Source organism: Tasmannia lanceolata, unplaced genomic scaffold, assembly GCF_043159265.1.
Source record: "Tasmannia lanceolata isolate RefF3 unplaced genomic scaffold, GAP_Taslan_0.1 ptg000015l, whole genome shotgun sequence".
NCBI classification, from domain to species: domain Eukaryota; kingdom Viridiplantae; phylum Streptophyta; class Magnoliopsida; order Canellales; family Winteraceae; genus Tasmannia; species Tasmannia lanceolata.
In genome coordinates this window covers 47883298-47909252 of record NW_027518692.1, presented here as the reverse complement: position 1 = coordinate 47909252, position 25955 = coordinate 47883298, and the positions used below count along the sequence as shown (strand labels likewise).

Here is a 25955-nt window from a genome sequence, read left to right as displayed (position 1 = left end):
AGGGCAAAGGGCAAATTGGCACAGTCTTTAAAATTGGTTTGGCTGGCACTTTTTTGTTTGAAAGATGACGTATTTCATTAATAATAAAGTAGCATTCGGGAACAGGAGGAGTCCCATCCTGCAATACAAGAGCTCAAAAAGCGCTAGCCTGGGCATACTCGAAATCAGAAAGAAAATACATCAGAGCAAAGCATAATATAGTAACCTACCACTCCTACCTTTCTTCGTTCTATTAGCACGCTTTCTTTACCAATCAAAAGGATTTTCTATATACCTTCAAAGGACCCCTTCAACTTAAGCAATTACAATTAAAAGTCTTTTCCTTCCTTGCTACCCGCCACCGACAGCCTTACTTTGATAGCTCAAAGTACAACCTCCATACTCTATCCTTAACGCATACCCTCATAATGCAAATAATCATACCAGGAGTTACGATTCTGAAGCGCTTGAGTCAACACCATACCCCAAGAAATACAAAAGCATATGAGTCAACACCATACCCCAAGAAATACAAAAGCATAACGAGAGAATCCAGATTGATGCTGCTTTTAGCGAAAGACAAATTCTCTCAAGCAAAAACCTTTGAACATGCAGTTCCTAGGTCAACTACTTTCTCTTTTGCTATGTGACCATAACACTCATTTCTCTATAGTCAAGACTATAACCAAGACTATTCATCGCATATGACTCGAGAAATCCAAGGATCTTCAAAGTGAAATTCAAACAAAAAGTCAATTACCTTTGAAGCATCTTGGACTGTCCCACACCAATGAGTTCACCGCAGTGACTTTTCCAATTATACTACATACAAACTAGGGATTTGCTAGCGTCCATCGCAGAAGGAATTTCACGGATGGCCTGTTGCATGTCAGAGCAGCCACGTCATGAATAAAGACAAAATCTGCCGAACAGTGAGCCCATGTGGCGGCTGCTATGACATGCAACAGGCCATCCACGAAATGCCGTCCCTACAAACTAGTATATAACTGTGTGCATGTAATTCAATATATTCTGTAAAAACACCATAAGCCCAGAAGTGACACCTACAAAGGTAACAAAGCCCATAGGGGTGTGGCTTTTGGCTCAAGTCATGGGTATGCTCCCCATTGATGGGAGTTCAAATCTCCTGGGGTAAGATGCACATGTTTTACAGGTGCATTCGTAGGGAATAGTCCCTCCCTAAAACTTGGGGTAGTGATACGCTCTCATCAAAACAATAAAAAAAGGAGACACCTACAAATTCGGATTGAAATTTGAGTTTGGTCCGATCAGGTTTTCAAGTTTAGGCCAAACTCAACCTCAACCTAATCCCATCTGAAATCTAAACCCAACACAACTCAAGATTGATCCAACCCTCTCAAACCTGAACCTAAAGTCAGTTTGGTCAGTTGAATTTATGATCAAGTCATCAAATGAGACGAAAAAAAAAAAAAAAAAAGCTTGCACAACGATTTGTACTCGAGAATTTTTTACAAGATAAAAGCACTCCAATTAACAATGATCTATCGAGCCAAGATTATGGGTTTTGAATCTCAACGGAAGCCAGATTTAAACCAATAACACTAGCAAACACATACGTGCACACCCCAATGACATGAATGCATTAGAAATTACACCACCTGCAATTCTAGCTGCATTCGTAGGAGAAAGAAACCATGGCAAAAGGAGAATGTGCAGTCTATAAACATAACCCTTTGATACTGCACAAGGAAAATACACATAAATATGGACGAAAAGAAGGCTAAGAAACCCCCTGGAAGGATAATCGGTCTCGTAAAGTATCGAAAATGGATGCAGCAGATGCATTCTGGGCAAATGTTAACTTAAGACGGCCGAGCAATTCACCATCTTTTGCCTGAGATGCAGCGTCCGCAGCTTCCTTGGCCATGCCAATGCGGGCATAAGCCTGTTTAGAAACAAATATAAATGTGAAAGTAATAAAAACCAACAAATTCATGAGCTAGAAAACTAGAAACAGGCTCCAATTGAGGACAAGAAGGGAATGCAATCGGATGTTGAAGGATAAATTGGGCAATGAATTATACCTCAGCTCTTTCCCGGGGATCTGCAAGCTTTGGGATGTACTTAAGAGCTTCACCTTTCTCGTCACAATCAATGCATGCCTCCACAAACGGTCTATAACCTATTAATTTTAAAACAAATACAAAGCCTATAACTATATCCATTGCATATAACATCTGAAATTTAAGGAAATAGCAGCAAGAGAAACATTGGAAACCAAAACAGCCAAATGATATTTATTTTCTACATGTTTTGGGTTTTAATCATGGTATTAGATTTCCCAGAAATTTCCTTGAAACGACTGAAATATTTCCATTTCCATCCCCATCGAAACGGAATCTACATGATTTCCTTTCATGTCATTATTTCCCCGAAATTCGACGGAAACGGTCGGATCGATAAAAAAATGGAAAGATGTTATTTTTTGCATTTCATTTCGTTCCATTAGTGCAGAGAATGATACTTGGTAGGCAACATCATGGAATTGGACATCAAAGTAACCGTATCTTATGCATGGGATGTCAGATTGGTATGGGACCAATAATACCTCGTAACTCGATGTGGTATTGACATAGAGTTGGGAGTCCTTAGAGGGGTTACTGGTCATTGTACTTTCTTATATTTCATTATATTGCACTTCTTTATTGACTTTACTATTCTAGACATGCACGACCTATATTGGGTTATTTACACATGGATGGAAAAAATTGCGGAAAACCGAACAATTATAACAACAAATGTCACTAGGTGTTCGATGTGATTAAAGCCATTATGGATGGTTTTGTTGCTTTTGTGATGGTTTCTAAGTATGGATTCATGCTTATTCTAGTATTTCCTAAAGTTTCATCATTTGCATGTATTTTTTAAAAAGATCAAAATTTTTCATCATTTGCATATGTTTCCATACGTTTCCGTGATGACTTCCACCGAAATTTCCACCAAAACAGAAATGTTTCCATTTTTGTGCCGTCCGAAACCAAAACTGAAATAGTGAAATGCAAAACCTTGGTTTTAATGAAGAAGTTGTACTAACTAGAATCATACATAATTTGCCTTGGGTTCCCTATCCAAGTATCCATAAATTGGAAAATTGGGATGTTTCAAGCTAGTAAGGATTTTCTTGAATCTAGGTTAGAATTTTTTTCAGAAAGAATGACTATAGCAAGGTGCTTTTCACACCACACGGAATATGAAATTACAACAAACTAGATTTTACCTATTGGCGGCCTCTTCTCCTTTGAGAATTTTTCCAATTCAACCCAGTCTCTGATTGTAGCAAGTGCAAGTACTTTGAGCCAATACCATCTCTTCTCAGAAACCTGTCAAAAAAGAATTTGTTAGAAGATAGCATTAACGAACTAAGAATACATTACAGGAGGCAAAACAAAAAAAATGTTTTGATGAGAGAATAGCTGACTAACCCTGAATTCTGTTTTCACTTTCATTGCCGCTCGGTGGTTGCCTGATACAATGCACGTGCGAATTGTATCACTGATACTTGAATCCACAAATATAGGATGCTTCGTGCTCACTTCTAATTCATGCTGCAATCTGTAGTAAACGCAAAATTTATCACTGATACTTGAATCAACAGATATAGGCTGCTTCGTGCTCACTTCTAATTCATGTTGCAATCCGTAGTAAATGCAAAGTCAGACACCTACTGTGCAAAAAACCATCTTTTTTTTTTAATGATAAAAAAAGAGCCATCTTTAGCAGCCATGAAAGAAAAAGTAGTATGATTCGGGAGCTTTGAGATTTTTAATTTGGCTTCTGAGAGTTGAAGCTGAAAAGTTCTTCATAAACTGAATTTAGGCATTCATCGTTTGGAGTCACTACTGTCGTCTGGTGTTAGTATAGTTGCCAATTTATTACAATGGTACAAGGAAGAAGATTCAGCATCAAATCGGCTCTTAGAGAATTGGGGCCTTAAACGCCTTACAAAGCTTTTAGCTTCTGACGTGTCTTTGGCTTTTGTTAGGGATGCAAGCTTAATCCGTCAACCCCAGGAAGTGACATTAGAGCAAGGTTTGCCAATGCCAGGAACGCCGCGTCAATCAATAGGTTCAAAGGATAGCTGACGTCTTGGTAACAAAAGAAGCAATGTAAAGTTGCGTTATCCCAAGAAAGCTTAATACATGATACCAACTGCCACTGCATGTTAAGCCATCAAGTTAAGAGGTATGGAAGATCGTCAAGAAGGGCATGCCTACTTGGATATTTTGGAAAATATATATCATTGCATTTGGACAAAAAAACACAATTGTTGCATGGCAGAAAACCATTTCATCAAAGAATTTGTAGATTAATAGTTAATTACATCAAAATATGTTATCCACATAATGACAAGTCTTATTCTCAGGATTTTTTCTGTGTGGGAAAAATGTAGGGGAATTTTAAAAAATTTACTGTTACTGTTGTCGTAATAATTTTTTTCTGCAATCTCAAAAAATCCTTGACACTATTTTTTGTTCTCTAAAAATAGCACGAGATTTTAAAATCTCAGTCACGGGTTCGAGTCATGGAAACAGCCTCTCTGCAAAGCATGGGTAAGGCTGCGTACATCTAGCCCTCCCCAGACCCTGCAATGGCGGGAGCCTCATGCACTGGGCCACCCTTTTTTACTATTTGAAAAGGATCACACCATAAGAAATTGGTTGTGGCAGTATGCGGACATTTTTGTGTGGATTGTGGTGGAAGATCTAAAGTCAAGTGATTACTCATTGGTGTCTACCAGCAGAATGTGTTGTTCTTGAAGGCATACCTCAACAATTTTGCATGCTCGTCAGCAGCTTTTGACTCAAAAGTGTGTTCTTTGGTCTCTGAGAAAAGATTTTGAGCTTGCTCAATGAGTTTAATACGTGGACCATAGAGGGGAGATCCCTTACTTGCCATTGGGTTCTTTCCTACTTCCCATGACTCTTTCCACAGCAGGAAAGCAACATCCTACAAAACCAAATATCCTTCATTAAACTGCAATTACATTATATAAAAATAGAAATTAATAAGGAAACCTTGCAGAATTAAATCCAGATACCAATTTATGCCCAAAGGTTAATAAGATAAGCTCTAAACCTTCATAAAATATCGATAAAGATTATTAATTATTTAAACTATTTTACATACATGTTTGCTTCATGACACTACTATTTCATTTAATATTTTCCCTAGGACCATTAAACTTCGATGTACCGTGAGACTATGTTCATTAGAGCTAAGAACAAAACATCATGATGGAAAAGAGACATGCATCACCAACCACTAAACCAAAAATTCTCACTCGAATTTCTCATTGAAATTGCCAGATCATATTACTTGGTTCCACCTTAGATCAAGGTTATTCAAAGACTTCTCTTCAATTTCCCTTCCTTTAGCAAGTATTTTTTTTGAAAATTGAATAAATAGATAACAAGAGGCCTAAGAATTGCAGAATAACATCAAGGCTTCAAAAGCCTTCCTTTAGCAAGTATTCGCATGCATAAAACTTCATTCCCATTTGACAATGGATTAAAAGTAGAATAACACTAATCCATTCTATAGAGGAGAATGCTGAGTCACCAGGATCATTCCTAATTGAGCTAAAAATGTGTACTTTGAATCCAACACTTGCTTTAGTCTCTGTTTTTGGTGACATAAGTCCCTACCAACAACTCATGAATTAAGAATTCTCACAATGACAAGGTCTACTCAACAAGGATTAAGCATGAATGAAACCTTTTACAGGAATTGTCTCCCTGATTATAAGGTTAGACCCGTTTGGACATCTCATTATTATGTATTGGGAGTAATTTCAAATTGAAGGATCATTTTTTTTTTTGTTTTTCTTTCAAGTGAGCTTTGCACAATCTTTAGGTTTGGCAACTCTATAGAGATATCTTATTCTCTTTAGTTCTTGAGTGTGTTTGAACAATCTTCCTCAATTCTCTTCTGAAAACAATAAATATTTTTCAATTATTTGTATAAATATTTTCCTTATCTCAACTTCAAATTTTCTTGGTTCAAACTGCTTCACATTTATGGTGGTAGAATCCTCCTCTAGAAGTGCAATATCCTAGAATCATAGAAAAAGCAGCTGTAAGAGGGTTGAAGGGTTGTGGATGACAATCACAACTCTTGAAATGTATAGACTAGTTAATAAGGTAGAGTGGTACATTGAAATTGCTAACAGGAAAGAAGATAATGGAAAGAGTCCGCGAGATATATCTGCCCCTCAACTCTAATTTATTAATAATAGGGCAATATCGCAATGCTGACCCTGATTAATCAAGTAATCAAGGGTAAAATAGGTAGAGTTAAATACATTAGCATAAAAAAAGAAGATACATAATCAAGGGTAAAAGAGGTAGAGTTAAATACATAAGCTTAAAAAAAGAAGATACATAATATCAAGGGTAAAAGAAGATAATGGAAAGAGTCCGCGAGAAATATCTGCTCCACAGCCCCCATCAAACTGGATCATGGATCTCAATCCTTACAGCTTGCCCACAAGTGCACATAACCTGTTGCGACCAATGGCTTGGTAAACATATCAACCAGCTAAAATTCAGATTTGATTTCAGGGTTAATCATTCTTGTTTGTAATTTTCTTATGAACAAAATGACAGTCAACTTTAATGTTTCTTTCGTGGAATACCGGAGTGGTAATTACGGTTATAACTGCTTAGCTCTCACAATACATCTTCCAGAGCATAATAACAGTAACAACAATCTCATTCAACTTAACCAAATCGTTTTTCCTGATATATGTGTCATTCCCCTATATTCGGCTCCGCCACTTGAAACAACTTCTGCATTGCACTTTGTACACCCACAAGTTACAATTGTGCCTAAAAAAATTGCAGTAGCCTTTGGTAGACTGACAATCAGTAGAGAGCCAGAATCATAGAATCTTGATATATGTAGATGGTCATGAGGAGCATATAAAATGTCATGACCTGGAAATGCCTTGATGATCTTAAAATCTTATAGAAAGAACATGAACTGACTCACTACACTCACTAGGTATGTAAATCAGTTTTTCCTGCTAACTTCCTATACATCCATGGGGCTCAAAGAGATCCCCATCTTGTAAGTTAGGACAATGATTCAATTCAATGGGTTCATCAATAGGTTTTGACCAAAGCTTATGAGTCTTTTGTAGAAGATCAAGAGCCTTTTCAGCTGTGACATGATCATCCCTCTATGGGATCTAGCAATTTCAATCCTATGGGCATATCGAAGGGGATAAAGACCCTTTCTTTCATAGACCTTTCCCAAATGTGTTTTACCTCGTGAATGAAAGGATAATGATCTCTAGCTAAAACATTGCCATCAAGATATACCAATAGCACAATAATATTCTCTTTCTGTTAAATCTCAACTTAGAACCCTAGTACTAAAGTTCTCCAAACATAGTCTAGGAGATTGTTTTGGCCCATACATTGCCTTCTTCCAAGTCCAAATCTTCCCACGAGCGTGTTGACTAAACTTTCATGTTGAGGTCAGCTTTAGCTTTGATTAGCATCCACAAAACTTGCTTCCACTTTGGATGGGAATCAGAATAACATCCATCCACTCCATAGAGGAGAATGCTGAATGAGTTTCTTGCACACCTTTTAGATAAAAAAAGAAAAGAAAAGAAAAGAAAAGGAAAGCCAATTTTCCATGAACTTCTCAGTCAAGCAATGTTGCAGAACCAGGATCTCTGGAGATACTTCCTTGCACTACATGAAAAAGGGGATGGATTTAGGGGAAGTCATCGGAGGTGTTTATGAAGCAAAGATTATTCGCAAAACAATGGCAAATCTAAACATAAAAGACAATGTTCACTAAGAACATAACAACAATTATTATGGCAAAAAATACAGAATAAGAAATCATGATAAAACATAAATAAATGATCCTGAGTAGCTTAGACCAGTGTTTCAAAACGCGGCCAAATCAAATCTTAGTTGACTCTGCGTGACGCGACTGAGCACTCGGTTGAACCGCTGAATACTCGGTTGATCCGGTCATAACTTGGGAGAATTAAAGGAGTTTTGATTGACTTCATAGGGCAAAATGCGGACTTGGGCAACTACGCGGCCAAGGTAAAAGGAAATCAACTTGAGGCAGTCCATAATGACGTGGTGGAGTTTTGAAACTACACTTTACGGACAATCTTTTGTTCCTTGCCTCCTAATAAAACTAGTATGTCTGTATTGCATACAATCTCAATTCCATTAGCTCCTTAAGAGAGCAATAGCAGCTTTTTTTTATATTGAGCAATCAAATATCTCCATTAGTGAACTAAAGAAGGAACTAGCAAAAAATCTCACATTAAAAATAAAATGCCACCAGGCATGATTACTTCAAATTTCATACCAGTTATAACTTATAATATTTAGGAAGGTGTTTGAGAAAAAGATTAATAATTGTATTTCAGCTAGTAAAGATCTTTAAAAAACTCAAACTCACTTGAAGCTGGCCAGTTGACAAAAAGAAGTCCTTCAGGAATTCATGCCTATAACACCTACAGATAGACGAGCACAATTAATGAAAATGCACTGCAAAACTCATATTCTGAATGAAGTTAAAATATAGCAATAGCATCCAAGACAATAAATTGAAATGTAATTAAAACAAAAGATAGAATATGCATTACCGTGCATATGCTATAAATAATTCACGAGCTAGAGGTCTAGCCTGTATCATTCCAAAAAACTCCAGAGGAGGGGGCTTCTGCATGCAAGAGACACATGAAATACACAGAATAATAGATAACATTTGAAATAAGGTAACACTCGGACGCACATAAAAGTCTTCCCAATAAAATAGATTTCCACTTCAATTAGCTCTGCGGTTTGTATTGATCAATTTCCATGGAAATCTATTTCAGGGTGCAAGAAGTTTCATCAGCTTTGGGATAAGAAGATTCTGTTTGAGGCAGTATGAATTCGGTTTCAATAGAAATTAAATTCTAGGTATAGGGTTCTCTTTCTCAAAAACATTGTACCCACTTCTTTCCTAAAATATAATAATATGGACTCTTTGAAAATTAGACTCCATTTTTGTAAGAAAGAAAATGATGGAAATGATAAAAATATCCCTATCAAATTAAAATGACAAAAATACCAACGTCTCAAGGATTAATGCTAAGAAAAGTACCACCATATCTGTAGCCATCTCTGGCGGAGTCTCGTGACCCAGCTAACACGATGTCAAAGGAGAGTCTGACCCACAAAGGCTTTCTCTCCAGACTTTATAAAATCACTTTTAAGAATTAGCTTGTTAAGGGTATTTTCATCATGTCAATAAAATGGCTAATTTTCCCAGCAGTCTGACCGGTTTTTTCTTCTTCTCTATGACGAATGGCACTTGTCTGTGGGCCCTGTTGCTAATAAAATTGGAGTTTCATTTTTCTAGCAGCCGTCTATAATATTTTAATTGATGGGGCCCATTAGATTTAATTAAGATCATCCATTGGATTAGAAAAATAATTTTGATTACGCATAACATTTATAAAATTATTAGACAAACAACACTTGATCAATTTTTAGGAAAACTATGACATTAGATTTCTGTGGAAATGAAGGATGCCTCCAAATCAGTGTAAAACTATTTAACTGTACACATATTTCAGCGGAAATCTACTTCAGATGAAATTAATTTATGCCTGCAATTGAATTATGCGCATCCAAACGAACCCTAAGAAACATTAGATTATGAAGCATATGTGCAAGCTGATTGATTCTGCATTATATAAGATAAACTATGAAATTCAACATCAAATTCAGCTGAAAGCAATACCTTTTGCCAGATATGAAAGAGAACAAGATAAACAAGGTCTGTGTCGCCACTTTCAGTTGCCTTCGTCAAAGCAGTGTCTTCCTCTCCTATGCTTAACAAGAGGGGAACCTAATTTTGAAAATGTAACAATCACTATTTTTTCCACTTCTTTCAATAATTTCTGTTACTTTCAGAGGGTAATCATGACATTTAATAGTACGTAGATGAGACTCAAAGAAGTGAAAAAAAAAAAAAAAAACTCCTAGGGAAGGACAATCTGCCATTACACAATTTAGCCCCTGTTCGTGTCAGACTGTTGCAGCCGATTGTGGACCCAACCCAATTATTGGACTCCAAACTAAACGTAATTTGGAGTCCAATAATCAGTTTGGGGCCCACAATAGGCTGCAACAATCTGAAACGAACAGGGCCTTAATTGTAAGGATTCTAAGACATACCTGTTTGGAAGAATGTGGTTCATGTTCAACAAGCATTGCGGCTAACTTTCTCCGGCCACTCTTATCTGCATGAGCAGCAACTGCTGCATAGGATATGCCTTTGCATAATTTCAGCTGAAAGTCAAAAAATGTCATTTCAGAAGTTGTGAGGAAAGAATTTTTTTGGAACTTGAAATTCTAGGAGAACAAACACAAACCTTATCAAGAAGAATTTCAAGGAGAGCAGAATCATGAATAGCTAATGACGCTGTTATCTTTGCACATGCCCAGTGCATTATCACCACTTCCTATACATAGCAAATATAAGGACAAGTTATTCATGTGCATTCACACTTTTTCCAGAATGAAATGTCCTCACTTTTGGTCTTATCAACAAGAATAATGTACATAAATAAAATTAAAAAAATTCGGCTGAGGGGCTAGACTAGCTTTCACTACAGTTATATATTGATATGACAATAAAATTGTGCTGATGCTGATAAGTTGGGAGAACTAGTTGTGCTGATGCTGATATGACAATAAAATTAACTGCATAAGTTGTGCTGATGCTGATAGACACGACCAAATAAGTAAAAATAATTCTCTCTAGGTTGATTTCCAAATAATTGGGAGAACTAGTTAAACTGCATCAAGCAACTAGGGTATTATAAAACAACATGGCAGCATATCATTTATTACCGACGCAACAGCACAGAATATAGGGAAGTATATAAAGTTCAAAAAAATAGAACCTTACTTGATTCAAGCCAAGGTAGTCAGAAATCTGCAGTGCTAGAAGGTGGTGATGGCCATTAACCAAACGTGCAATCAAAACTGGCGCCGTAAGCAACTGAAAGAACAAGGAAATGATATAGTTAGAGAAAAACATAAACATGAAATCAATTGTGTTGAAGAGATAATCAAATTCAGTGTGTAGAAGACCTTGTATTGCTGAATGCTAAGAGGAATACCAATCTCATGGTTGCGCACAGCGTTTAGCACTCGCAACGTTTTGCACATTTCCTGAATGCGATCACGTTGAAAGTGGCTGCCAAAGCCAACTGGATATCATTACCGAAAGCAAAAATCAGAAAAACTTTTGTTCTTTAAAAAACACGGTTACGTCAAGGCACTAGAAAGGATGGAATTTGATAAAAAGGCAGCTCTGGATATAATTACCAAAATCAAAAATCAGGAAAAAAACTTTTGTTCTTTAAACGCCTCTCTTCAAGGCACTAGGAGTGATGGAATTTGATAAAAGGACTGCTCTCTGATATCATACAGATATCAACATGCAAGTAACAATAATCACAGATGAAGTGCACAAACTGAATGCCATGTGATGCTGTAGACACCTCATTTTGCTTCGCATGACCCAACAAGAGTCAACCCCTCATGCTCTGTATGGTTGCCGGGTTTTTTTGTTCCTGGGAGTTATGTGGGAGAAAAAAATACACTGGGAGATAGGTGGGAAAAAAAAAGTCCTAGAAGTATCCTGGTAAAATAAAAATCCCATGTTTGGTTATGTGGGAGAAAAAAATACCCTGGGAGATATGGTGGGAAAAAAAAAAACCTTTGTTTGGTTGCTTGAACTGTTGGGTAGAAAAAAATTCTTCTCAAGCTTATTTTTGGTTCCTGAGTTTATTTTTGTTCCTGGGGTTATCTTGGGATGGGATGAAAAGGCAATCATTACAAAGGTGAGATTAAAAAATTCACCCCACAAGTAATCATTACAAGAGTGGGATTAAAAAAAACCTAGTGCTAAAAGGCAACCAAACATGGGATGGGACCAAAATTTAACTTACTCTCCCACATAACTCCTAGGAACAAAAAAAACCCGGCAACCAAACAGAGCATCAAGGTTTTGTCCCAATGGTGAGTGCATCTTTGAGCACATGGAAATAGTTCTCCCATAAATGAAATTTAGCAAATCTTTCACGTTTTTTTTTTTTTTGAATCATACGCAAATTGTTTACCTATTTAGACGTTTTTGGCGTCTACTGAAGTTTGGGCGTGTTTTAGGAGCTTCTTTTTATCAGGGCTATTTTCACAATTTTGGACTTTAGGGTCTTGAATAGGATTACTTTTTGCTATCTTGACCTTTGTGGTTTCACTAAGGTTTTATACATGACTTTTGAGTTTTGAGGGGTCTTTTTGCTATTTCTAATGAAGGAGGACATAATATTAAGTTATAAGGTGCTTGGGATATTTTGAGAATTTTGGGCTTTCTTGTAAATAGGGTTTGAACTTGAACTGAGTATTTAAGGTAGCAAAACTTCAACTCTATAGAGGTTTTGAAAAAAACAGACTTTGGTATCTTGAGAGAAAAGCTCCATGTAGCTAGGGTAGGGTTGGGAGATTGGACGAAGTAGACGTTGAAGCTTTGTCCAATCCCCTTGTCATAGTAAGACGACGTGCAAGGAGTCATCTTCTCCTTCCATTTAGTTGAATTTTCTTTTTCACAATGGTGATTTGAAGGATATCAAGGTAGGAAATTTGCATAGTTGATGCCTCCTTGCTCCAGCGCTACATCTGACGCCTCTTAACAGCATCCTTGAAGACCTTCACTTTCTGTTGTTTAACAGTCCAGCAACTTTGGAAGAGGTATTTCTTCCTTGTTCTTTAGGTTTAAAGAGTGTTGTTGGATTTTACTGTTTACTTTCAACTTCAAAATTTTGTTGTGTTTTTTCTTTTTTATTGAAAGATAATCGTTATGTTTCTTTTCAACATTACTTCTTGTCTTGTCATTGGTTTACATCTTGGGAGATGGAATTGCTATCTCCATTTGGAACTTTTGTTTTGATCTAATCCATAAATGTTAGGAGGATAAAACATCATTTTTGAATTTCAACAATTGATTACTAGTGTGACAACAAGCAATAACGTTTTCCACTCATCGGTCCCACATTGCTCCAAAAAGTTTTTATTTACATATCCTCACCTTATATAAAGAAAAAGAAATCCCAATGCAAAACACACCAACAAGCTCCGATTGAGAAGGCTTAAAAGTTAGATATTTTCTAAGACTATAGCCCATAACACGGAATGAATACTAAACATTTGACCAATGATCAAGCAGAGGATGAGAGTCGAGAGATGCAACCTCAGACCCTTCATTAGAGTTATAGTTTAAAGTTTTATTAATTTCTAGCATGCTTACAAATAGAGATGTCTCTCTCTTTAAGCCATTCTGTAGCTTAGTCATCCTTCGGTAGTCATTTTCATTATAATTTCACAATGTAGTTTGTACCTATTTCAAAGTTAGGATGATGAAGATTCATCCAGTATTTTCAAATCATAGGATAAGTCCCTTCGGTAAGGTTGCTCCATTGTCACCACCGAGGGTTCGAGTCACGGAAACAGCCTCTCTGCAAAGCAGGAGTAAGGCTGCGAACATCTAGCCCTCCCCAGACCCCGCAATGACGGGAGCCTCGTGCACTGAGCCGCCCTTTTTTTTAAGCATAAGTCCCTTCGGCTTGCTTTGAGAAGTCCTCATTTCATTAATTTAACGATTTGAATTAAAATTTAAAAGTAGTTTCTTAAAGAATAAGTACTGCTACGGACGGTCAATTGCATGTCCACGGGTCAATTGTCCCAAGGAAGGTGATTGATCGTTCATAGCAGTAATTATTCTTCAAGAAAATAGTTCTAATTCAAACCAAAAGGTCCGTCGACCCAAACGCAGACAACCAGATCATGTGTACCGGCAGCTTTCTCTCTACAATAATGCTATGTTAAGATTTAAGAGTTAAGACTATGTTTTGGATATTTTCTCTGACCTCAGTCATAATGGTGTTTCCAAGATGCTTACATCTTCAAATAAACCTAACTTTAATATTTTAGGATTAATATCATGATTATATAGGAGGAATCACGAGCCCTAGCAGAGACCGATCTTTATTTGGGCAAGGTCGGTGCCTAAAAGCATCCAACCCCATAGCCAAAATATGAACCCTCTCTGAAAGATAGAGATCTTCCTGGTGTTTGCAAAGTCAATTTTTTGGGGTTATAGGCCCTAACCTAGGCGGCGACTCTTCATTCAGAGCAGGCCATCCAACTCAGTTCAACCTCGGGCGTGATGGCCACTAATGCATACAAGAGGCAACTCTAGTGAGTATAACAAAAGAAAGGTAGAAATGTGACACATGGGGTCATGGGGAAATAGAAAATTAAAAAACAGATAACATAGCCATAGCTATTCTATACAAAATTGCTCTCTTTCCTTGTTAATGAGTTAGATCTTGTTCTAGTCATACAATTTTTATTTATTTATTTATTTTTATTTTTTGAGGAGGATCCATCACTACTCACTAGAGTCAAGGCGTTTCTTGATGATAGTGGACGAATGAATAAACATCTGTGAAGTCCTAAAATGAAAAGAATTTAGACTTGCTATCAATTAGAGAAGAGGGGTAATCGACCAATCTCTTCATCCATTGCACGGTGGTTTCCAAAGTGTGATCTCATAAAATCTTAAATGCTTCTGAATTATTTAGGTGCTTCTGGCTACAATTTTGGAACCACACATGAGATGGAAGAATGGTCTCCTTGCATTTTTTTTTTAAAGATAAGAATGATCTCCTTATGGATAAAGGGAATTTTCCATGGGGCTGCTTGGTATGAGGAAAATAATTCAGGAGTGAACTGACACTCGAATTCCCTGCTTATCCGTTTTTTAGCACTGAAAAAGGTTTGTTCTATCTATTTAAGGAGTAAGTTTATATTACATACATGATGGAAGCTATGCAGCAATTATCATGCTTTATAATGTGGAGACACACACACACACAATAATGTCAGAAAACCAACCTGCAAAATGCCTGCCCATAGCTAGCAGCTCTTAGCAGCGTCCTTTGGCGAGAAACATCAAATTCATGGCCTGCAGAGTCAATACAAGCCTCAACAGCCTGGGGCAGGGAGGAGCGAATCAATCGCAAATTTTCGTCTGCCTGTCAAACATGGCCGGATCGCAGAGTTGTCCTTAGAAGATTTAAATATATTTCATTAACCTATAAATCTGATAGTGAAATAAGAGCCACATATTTAAAACTGAGCTCATTGACAAAAGAAATTTGTGAAGTAAAATCTTCAGGAATGGAGAGAGTAGGTGTTCAGTGAGGAACCACATCCAAATCTAAGAAGAAATACATAAGGGTCCATATTTTCTTTTAGACAGAGAAACCTTCAAACAATAATTCCTACAAGGTCATTCCTCTACCAGTTGAGAAGTTGATGACACAATAAAACCCCAATCAGGAAAGATAACTGCAGCTATTTCATAAGCCGTGTAGGATATGAATACAGTATGAAGGTATATTATAGTATAATATAATAATTGAAATCAAAGTGTAAAAGAAATAATTGAAGCATGATTCTCATAAAATCAAAGCGATGTTAAAATAACAAAACGTTACATGTGAACTGCTATGTGATAGTGGTGTTATTAAAATGATCTGATGCTCAACCAGTAACCCCCAACCCAAAGAAAAACAGAATATAGGATCACAATACTATATTAACACCTCTATTTTTGTTGTCACCCCTTAAGGAGATCTACGTACCTCTATTTTTGCTGTCACCCCTTTAGGAGATCTACATATCATCATGGAAAATCCATCAATCTCCCAGCAGAAGAGTTCCTCATACTGTACTACCATAATTTATGCTTCATCAATGCTATATGAGAAGCTCCCATGTGTCAAATTAATAACCAAAAGATGGAACTCTAAGCATTGCTAGTGACCAGTGCAAGTGTAAACAAGTAAGTTGAACCCTCACATAACAAAACAAGGGAATCACTTTTTTCACCTCATCAGATATTGCGCCTTAATCATGACACTCAAGGCCTCAAACTTTCTCCCTTTCTTCTAGAAGTCAAAGCAGCCTTTTGATTTTGCCTTTTTTGAGGGCTATCTCGTGCCTTTCAATTCCCAATTCAAGCTTGGGAAGTGCCTTGCTTTAGTTTTTAGAATCCAAAGTGGACTGGCACACTCATTCCCTCCAAGGATCCATGTAATTCAAAAGAGGAAAATGATGCATTTATTGCAAAAGAACTGCATGCAGAGCCATACAAGATCAAAGGTCTCATTTTCAATTCTATAGTGGTAGTAAGTGATGTTTAAGAAATCAGGCTACCATTCAAAAACAAAAAAAAAAGAAATCAGGCTCGGACGAGAACTCGACCATGGTAAAAAGGAGATTGCTCGAGCCAGTAAATATTGATGTCGTCATCTTTTCATTAAATCGGATGAGTTAAAAAGAAATTTCGAATGCCTTGGTAAGAAAAAACTTGGACTTGGATGAGAACTTGCCCAAGGTAAAAAGGAGTCGACTCGGGCGACTAGATGATTGACTTCGGAGTTTTTAAGCAGTGGTATTAACGGTCATGATTCAAAATATCTGTATCAGTGAGCACAACGGCCTTAGACCGAAATGGCATGTATATGGCATATTGGCCATACATATCAATTGTATCAGTGTAAATAGGGCGATATGGCGTCCCAAGGTATAATAAATAACTGATAGACAAAAAAAAAAATTGAAAGGTATTTGATACACAATGTTCTGAGTTCTGACAATGCATTTGTAATTATTTATATTGTTAATGATTTTTATATACTTCACTTAAGAGCAATGATTTGACGTTTTTAAGATGATTAATTAGATCTGGATTGTGTTGTCAAGCACATCAGTCTCCTACCTATTTGCTTGTTTGTCAAGTTCTTTAGTTACTACTTCAAGCAAAATTGTAGAAACACTTAGTTCAACTAAAAACTGATAAAATAAAGAACAAAAATATGCAAAACACTAACCTAACATTATAAGACCATAAATCATTAAATAGTGCCAAAAGGTCTAACACTCGCACTAAACTGCATGGTTTTAAATTTCCACCGAAATCGATATTTATGTGTTCATCCCCATTGAAACACATATCAAAACTAGAACCGTAAGTGCATCACTTGTGTACTGTATCAATATGCATAAAATAATTATATGTATATGAATTGCATGGAAAATGTGGTGCATGTAATGTGGTAGGTATTGAATTATCAGACATGTGCGACAGCACAAGTCACTAGGTATTCGATGTTTTTTTTTTTTTTTCTTTGAAGATTATCGCCAATTTTATTGAAAAAAAAAAAAAAAAAAAAAAGACCAAGGTGGTCATACAATAAGGGAAGCAAAAGAAAACAAAAAAGACAATCCAGAAACAAATGAGAAATCAGAGCAGAAGAGAGTCAAAAAGGCCCAAGGCTTCTCTGGAAGCTCCATATCCAGCAAGACTATCTGCCACCTCGTTGGCGGATTGATGCACACGAAGAAACAGGGGTGCAACTTGGGTCGGGTTGAGGCCAACCCGAACCCGAACCCGACCCGAGGAACCATTCACTTGACCCGACCCCACCCGATTTCCAACCCTACAAGGTTCAACCTGACCTGACCCGAGGAACCCTTTTCCAACCCGAACCGACCCGAGTTTAACCCAACCCCCAAGTTTTTAAGCTTACAAAAAAAAAATGATAAAAAAAGTCGGGTTTCACTTGGGTCGAGTTGCCCAAGCCCTCAACCCGAAACCGAAACCGAACCGAACTCAACCCAGGTTGGAAAAACTCAACTCGAACCCGAACACAACCCGACCCGACTTTTTTCGGGTTGAACCCGACGGGTTCATGTTGAATCTGACCCGAGTTGCACACTGATGAAGAAACACTACTGGAAATGAACTGACCCAATCAAACAGCCTTTCAAATCTCCAGGGCAGTTTTTGAGAACCCTTGCGGCAACGAATTACATTCAAAGAGTCACCTTCTACCACCACATTCATAAGCCGATCTCTCGCCACAAGCTTCAGGCCTCGATGAGCTGCGCAAACCTCCGCTTCCGATGCATCCGCCACCTATTGGACCCGCAAAGGCCCATACTACCTCCCCAAGATCATTTCTCAAGATGGCCCCAACTGCAGCCGAGCTGGGGTTACCCAAACTAGAGCCATCAAAGTTGAGCTTTAAAAAACCGGGCGGAGGAGGATCCTATTCTTGAGCAATTCTTGGCTTGAAATCCACGCTACAAACAACTTCTCTCCATCTCTCCCATATGTCGTAAGCTAAAACAAATCTGAACAGGGGATGGGCTTTAACCCAAGAAATCACTAAGGCAATCACTTTGACATAAAGAAAAGCTGCGCTTTTAAAGACTCCTTTGAATATTCTAGAATTTCTTTCCTTCCAAAGTACCCATATAGTAGCGGCGATGTTGTTAGACCATTATGGGTGTTTTTTTCTTATGTGATTGTCTTTTGTGTATTATTAGCATGGTTTTAAATTTCGACCGAAATTTCGGAGTTCGGTCAAGACCGAAACCGAAATAGCTGAAATTTACAAATTACGGCGAAATTTATTAAAAAAATATTAGTATTTTATTCTTTACAAAGTTTCGATCGAAATCACCGAAATTTCGGTAATTTCGGTCGGAAATTTCGACCAAAAAAAAAAACGGTATTTCGAGCACGTGTACCAAATTTAGAGCAAAATTTCGGGATTTCGGCTGCAATTTCGGTTTCGGATAAATCCGAAATTTTAGCCGAGCCGAAATTTAAAACCATGATTATTAGTGCCTATTCTAACACTTCCTGAAGTTTCATCTTAAATGTCCACCATTTGCTCATGTTTCCATAGGTTTCCGTGATTTTAAAAGATTCCACCAAAATTTTCATCCGAAACTAGCATGTTTCCATTTCCATCATGACCAAAACGCATACCGAAACCGAAGCCTGAAAACCTTGCTAAGTGGCAGGTGCACAGTTGCAAACTGGAAATACAAATGTTAAGTGAGTTACAAATAAAAATGAATGTTGAATTGTTAAAAGTTCCAACATTCCACATCTCATCTCTCAAACAAAAGTCATAATAAGTCATCTCCAAGGGGCTTCCATGAGCAGAATCATCATACTCAATTGAACGCTAACAACCGTCATCACCACCAATAGCTCCACAAACATCATCATCATGATTAGGGCTGCAACTCGAGCCGGATTTTACCCGACCCGCATCGACCCGACCCGAAAATAGCCTGGGTTGGGTTCAAGTTTCATGGGTTTTGGGTCGAGCCGGGTTGAGCATTCAAAAGCCCGCATGAATCTCGGGTCGAGCCGGGTTTGAAGGGGCCCGACCCGACCCGACCCGAGTTACATAAGTTATAGTATGTACATTTTTTTCTATTGTTAGTTAAAAGTTAAAAGTGAAAACCCACGCACCCACTGTTATTGTATGTAAGTGTAATTTCTGCTTCTATGAGTTGAGTTGATTCAAGTGTTTGATTCAGCATTGTTTGATTGTAATTACAACATTGTTTGATTACAGCATTGTTTGATTCAAGTGTAATATGAGTGTAATGACATCTTTGATTCAAGTGTAATTTTTGCTTCTATGAGTTGAGTTGCCTTGCCAAATAAGAATTTTCCTCAAAAAATTGCGTCAACGTGAAAAAGCCCGACCCGACCCGAACCGACCCGAGATTTATCATGGGTAGGGCCGGGTTTGGGAATCGTGGGTTTTCCGAAAAAAAACCCGACCTGACCCGACCCGAGATATTTCTCGGGTAGGGTTGGGTTCTCCAAAACCCGACCACGCCCGACCCGAGTTGCAGCCCTAATCATGATCAACGTCATCTTTGTTCAAGAAGTGAAGAAAAAAGGGAATTTGATGAGTTTTTATAGCCCACGTTTTTTCGGGGTGGTAAAAGATGCAAAATATCCTTCAAGGGGCCATAAAACATTCAAAAGGGGCAAAATATAAGTCAAAACTGTAAAAAACCCAAAAAAAAAAAAAAAAACCTCTGGGGGAGCATTTCTATAAATTTCAAAAGAAACAGGTCGTTTTTATACAGTTTCGACCTGTTTCCTGTTGTTTCGTCTAAAACGAAGGAAATGGAACAAAACTAACCAGTGCAGAACGAATTTCAAACTAGGGCATTCCATTCATGTTAAATGTACTGGTTTCTTTCTTCTAAATGGCATTAATTGTACTAGTTTCACTAGTAGTGCAAATCATTCATTTCATCTGCTTTGGACGAAACAAAATGAAATTGACACCTAAGCAACAAGGAAAATCTAGTGCTTTGATGATTCTTATCCAAGAAAGCTAATCAGCGTCATCTCAGAACATTGTTTGATTGTAATTACAACATTGTTTGATTACAGCATTGTTTGATTCAAGTGTAATATGAGTGTAATGACATCTTTGATTCAAGTGTAATTTTTGCTTCTATGAGTTGAGTTGCCTTGCCAAATAAGAATTTTCCTCAAAAAATTGCGTCAACGTGAAAAAGCCCGACCCGACCCGAACCGACCCGAGATTTATCATGGGTAGGGCCGGGTTTGGGAATCGTGGGTTTTCCGAAAAAAAACCCGACCTGACCCGACCCGAGATATTTCTCGGGTAGGGTTGGGTTCTCCAAAACCCGACCACGCCCGACCCGAGTTGCAGCCCTAATCATGATCAACGTCATCTTTGTTCAAGAAGTGAAGAAAAAAGGGAATTTGATGAGTTTTTATAGCCCACGTTTTTTCGGGGTGGTAAAAGATGCAAAATATCCTTCAAGGGGCCATAAAACATTCAAAAGGGGCAAAATATAAGTCAAAACTGTAAAAAACCCAAAAAAAAAAAAAAAAACCTCTGGGGGAGCATTTCTATAAATTTCAAAAGAAACAGGTCGTTTTTATACAGTTTCGACCTGTTTCCTGTTGTTTCGTCTAAAACGAAGGAAATGGAACAAAACTAACCAGTGCAGAACGAATTTCAAACTAGGGCATTCCATTCATGTTAAATGTACTGGTTTCTTTCTTCTAAATGGCATTAATTGTACTAGTTTCACTAGTAGTGCAAATCATTCATTTCATCTGCTTTGGACGAAACAAAATGAAATTGACACCTAAGCAACAAGGAAAATCTAGTGCTTTGATGATTCTTATCCAAGAAAGCTAATCAGCGTCATCTCAGAACAATTCATCTTAGAACCGGGCATGCAAGCCTATCCAACATGAAAGTTAAGATTTAGAAGAGGCATTTAAACAAACCCCACGTAAGAAAGATAACATCGATGCATTGTCTCGATTCTCCCAAGCATTCGAGCAACACATACATTTTTCTAAACATTGATGCCACAAACCTTTTTTATTATTTTTTCCACCATAATGAATAACAAATTATCTACTAAATCAAAGTGCAACAAATTCCGGGCAACAAAATGGCCCCGAAGAAATGAAAAAGTAAGAAAGTGGACTTGGAGATAGAGACATTGGGAGGGATGGTCTCCCTATATATCTTTTTTTTTCATTGGTCAAAACTTTCATTAATAGGACCACCCTCTAAGCCTAAGTATTCCTCAATGACGGATAGGGTACAAGTACTGTGAGGGGAAGGTGAAAAGAACCCTCTTTAGGGAGTGTAATAGAGAACCTGAGATCCGATGCGAACAATCGGTCGAAGGAGTGGAGCTTAGAGCCAGACAATAAGCAAAAGAATACACAGTTTCTCCTTCTATCCTCCTCCCTCCCTCCCTCTCCCCCGTAACATTCTACAAATAGTCCAATGCCTTCCCTTGCTAGAGTGTCCATCACAGCATGGCATTCCAAATTACATGCTTGAAAGGAGATAATTCCCTAAACAAATCTAAAATGTCAATATAATGCAGAGCTTGAAATATGTATGGACTTTTGGTAGAAATTATACAAAAAAGAAGTGCGCTATAGCCAGAATAATCAAAACAGAAAACGTGTAGGGAGAAAACAATAGCCAAATGAGTGATCTTTTAAGTGGAAATTGTGTCTACATATAAATACCTTGGCACTCCGCTTGTCAAAGTGATCCAAAGCATCATAAAGTAAAGCTGCAGGCACTGTACTTCCAATTTTGAAGATAGACACAGTGGAATCAGGTACTCTTTGTAGGAATTCCATATTTGTATTTGAAAGAATCCTAACTCCATCACACTCTGGAATGAGAATTATCGGTTCATCATATAGATAGCGTACTGGATCTCCATAAGGACCCACCATCAAAAGCATTTCATCCCAATAAAGTAGCACACTGTCCATTCCACACCAAGCAAGTTGTTCTGGAGGAAGAGCCGACTACACACAAGAGGGGAATTCGAAAGAAAGAACAATAGTTTAAAAAAAAAAAAAAACCTCCAAAGTATGATATAATATTAGAGTGTAGCAAGAAGAATAGACAACTGTTAGCAAGAGAGATCATGCAAACGATAAAAGTGAGCTCACAAATCATTAAAGCAAGAAGAATAGAGGCTTTAACAGATTGATTGGGGTGCATTAGAGAAGATTAGATAGAAGTAAAAATAAATGTTTTGGAACAAAAAAAAAGATTCGGGTGCAAGAGAGATCATGCAAACGATAAAAGTGAGCATTTGGAACAAAAATAAGAAACATCTTCCTCCAATTTCTCTACTTTATTCCCATAAAGCAAAAGATTTTAACAAACTATATATTGTACAGAATTACAAATATCATTTACTTTCCTGAATGGTATCACACATTTTCCTGTTTTCCATTTCAACAAATATATCTAGTGAAATGTTAATTCACTATCATTTCAAATGCTCTTAAGGAGGATAAAAGGCGAGTTGATAACTGTGACAATGACATTTGGAGCTAATTTGTTTTGTTTTAATGAAGGATTGCAATGAGAGTTGTAATCACAGTGGAGTGTCTCCTCTCCTTTCTCTCAATGGGGAAAAAATGCGGTAATGATTCTGAGGCAAGCATCTTAGCTAGATAATTTAGTAAACATTGGAAGTGAATGAAACTCCATGATGATTTTGGCATTGTAACCCCCAAATGTAAAACATGTTGCTTGTTCCATGTAGCTTCTCTATTTGTTGATAAACCGTGTTTCTATCTGAATAAAGAATAGAAAAAACAAGTTAAATTTTAACCTTGGTGAAGTATATGATATCATGATTCATGAGCATGCAGTACCATGGCTAAGCATTATTTGATTGTCCCGAACATCTTTGGTGGAACATGGTCAGATTAGTTTCTCAGGTTGGATCTACTAAGTTGTGGGTTGTGGGTGATTCCCTCAACAGAATTATGTGGCTTCAGAAGGAGTCTGATCCTCCTTGGTGATTTGACTCATTTTTTTTCAAGAAAAAAAACTCCAACCATCATCAACCATCCATGTTTTCTCTGACTCCTTGTTACTTGTTGAGCTTTTCTTTTCCTAATATATGAATATGTTCCAGTATACATACCTACCTCCAATCCCCACATCACTCCTCTAAATTTTAATAGTCACACTCACTACTTTAGTTGGAGAAATTTCTGAAATCTTGAATCTACCAGGCCAGTCAAAAACCAAAATCGCTAATTAAACACAACTCCCCATCTTCTTATATCAATTTCCAAATTCAAGCCCAACACTCCAAAGAACTTTTTTTTTTTGGTTGGTAAGCTGGGATCGAACCTGTGATCTCAATGTAGTTAGTTGATATGCATGACTAGCAAAATAAAAACACCTAAAATAACAAAAAATTCAAGGCAAATCAATAGTAAAAAGGAAAATAAACTACACCACAGCCTACAAACACAAACAACAAAATGTAGCATGCATTAAAAATATATAACAGAAGCTTTTATTTGCATAACATGCCTTATACAATACAATGGCTATCAAGACTACAAGTGATGCGATCCGGCCATGACTACATGTTATTTTTAGAGAATTTAGATTAGTGCAGTTGCTATTTTGTATCTGGGACCTTTTTTTTAAGTATTTTGCTATGTAGGGATTGTCTATCAGAGCATAGGGTTCGCATAAAAAAGAGAACCTATGAAGAACACTTATTCGAATAGGAGACTAACCTCACAATTCTGCTCAAATATAACGTTTGAGAAATCTGTAGAGATAACAAGAACACGCCCATCATGCGTAAAAGACGCAAGCAACTTCCCATTCTGTGAAACAGCCATTTTCTGCAAAGGACCAATCCCAAACCCTAATTGCTGAACCCCATCCTCTTCAACAAGCAAAACATAATCATTCACCCCCAAAAGCACCTCCACATTACCAGACATAGTATACTGAGGCTCAATCACCGCCACGCAAAGCGGATACTCTTCCAAAACAGGGTCAGAAAGCTTACAAGGATTAGGGTTTTTGAAATCAGAAATACAGAAAATCTGATTCCCCTCTGTTAAACAAACCATCCCATTCCCCCAAAACACGCATTCCACCACATTCTGTTCAAAGCATTCTTTCCCCATTGAAATGTGAGGTTCTTGGAGCTCTGCGTGGATGTTGTAGCGATATACGGTGCCGTCTTGGACTACGCAGATTAGGGTTTGGTCATCGGTCCAGGCCATGCCGACTAGGCGGCCGCCGGGCCGGTCCCACACGGTGGAGGCGAGGAGGACTCCGGCGGAATTGAAGATGTGGAGTTTACGGCGGGCGGATTCCGCGTAGAGTTGGACTATTTTGGAATCGTCTCGGATTACGGCAATCGGACCTCCGAATTGGGCACAGGCGATCCGGTGGCGGGTTAGATCCATTCTCTGCCATTGCATTGTGTAGATTTCGGGCTTGCGGTAGTATCGGTTGTAGAGGATTTGCCATTCTGCTGCGACGGAGACTGCCGCCATTGCTGATTCTTCGAGGGTTAGGGTTAGGGTTTCTTTGTTGTTGGTTTTTTTCTTTTTTCTCGAAGAGATGTGAGATTTCTGAAACCCTAGAATTTGGTGGGAGAGATAGAGAGAGAACTGACGCTTGGGTTTGGGATTTCTATCGAGAAACCTAGATTGAGAAGTGCAAGTCTGCTTGGTGGATTCGAGAACGACAAGAAAAAAAAACAGAGGATCTCCTCTAACTTGTACGCGTGAGGTAACGCAAACTTAACGTGCGCTACTAAAGTTCTGTTCGAGTTCGGATTATGACAACCGATTGGCATACTCTAAAACGAAAAACTGTTTTTAGAGAAATTACATGGTGGACGGACCCACCTTGTTTGGGTGATCCAGACCATTCATTAGTTGGGCCCCGAGGTAGCGTGTGCCCTAACCCTCCGATACGTGGAGGTTTCTATGATGTGAGGGTTAGGATCATTCTATGGAGAAGATTTTCTGCGCACACCCTATCTATGTCGGGGCTCAACTAACGAATGGTTTGTATTACTCAGACAAGGTGTGCCCCGCCATTTTGAGGTTGCAAGTGCGTACTAGGAGTACAACTTGGGTCGGATCGGGTCGGATTGAGCTTTTGCTAAAAAAATGAATTGGAATCAACCTGAGCCTAACCTGATTTTAACGTAAAAGCCTAACCCAAATTCCAAAAAACCAACCCGAGTTGCACCCCTAGTACTGCACACACAGCCATCCACCATATAAATTCTCCTGTTTTCAACAGCAAAATATATGGAGAGAAAAAAATGGTTGCTCTGTCTCGGCCTTTCGATTGAGAACAGCGGTGGGACCGAGCTTCGCGAGGCATCCAAGCCTAGTGTTTGGTGATCAATACTGTTGGTGAGCCACCACAGAGATGTGTTGTTTGTTTGAGTTTCATCAAATACCATGTAAGGGTGCAATTTCACACTCCCAAGCTCGATCAAAGATGCAGTCCATTATGTTGTAGCAAGCACGTCACATTGTATTATTGTACGGCATATTCCATAGAATGATCTAAACCGTCCATTTGTTATGTCACAGCGTAAATAGATTGCGGCCCCAAAATCATCATT

The 25955-nt window shown here is 38.0% G+C and overlaps 1 protein-coding gene across 1 annotated transcript; it reads right to left on the bottom strand.

Annotated features, from left to right (window-relative positions):
• Positions 1-1426: 1426 nt before the first annotated feature.
• VCL1 (vacuoleless1 (VCL1)) lies at positions 1427-25161 on the bottom strand. The gene is made up of 15 exons (XM_077396197.1): positions 24088-25161; positions 22048-22338; positions 15015-15154; positions 11148-11253; positions 10963-11055; positions 10424-10513; positions 10227-10340; positions 9790-9897; positions 8645-8721; positions 8458-8512; positions 4787-4968; positions 3444-3573; positions 3239-3341; positions 2046-2143; positions 1427-1906 (listed from the first exon to the last, which is right to left on the bottom strand). The coding sequence occupies exons 1-15, from the start codon at positions 24862-24864 to the stop codon at positions 1742-1744; spliced, it is 2529 nt and encodes an 842-aa protein (XP_077252312.1). The 5' UTR covers positions 24865-25161; the 3' UTR covers positions 1427-1741.
• Positions 25162-25955: the final 794 nt, after the last annotated feature.

Bases quoted from the DNA above. Each gene is read 5' to 3' on its own strand.
- VCL1 (XM_077396197.1), bottom strand. From the start codon at position 24,864: ATGGCGGCAGTCTCCGTCGCAGCAGAATGGCAAATCCTCTACAACCGA. The intron at 22,339-24,087 runs GTTAGTCTCCTA...TCTTGTGTGTAG, and splicing joins TATTTGAGCAGAATTGTGAG to TCGGCTCTTCCTCCAGAACA. The intron at 10,341-10,423 runs GTTTGTGTTTGT...TTTGACTTTCAG, and splicing joins TTGAAATTCTTCTTGATAAG to CTGAAATTATGCAAAGGCAT.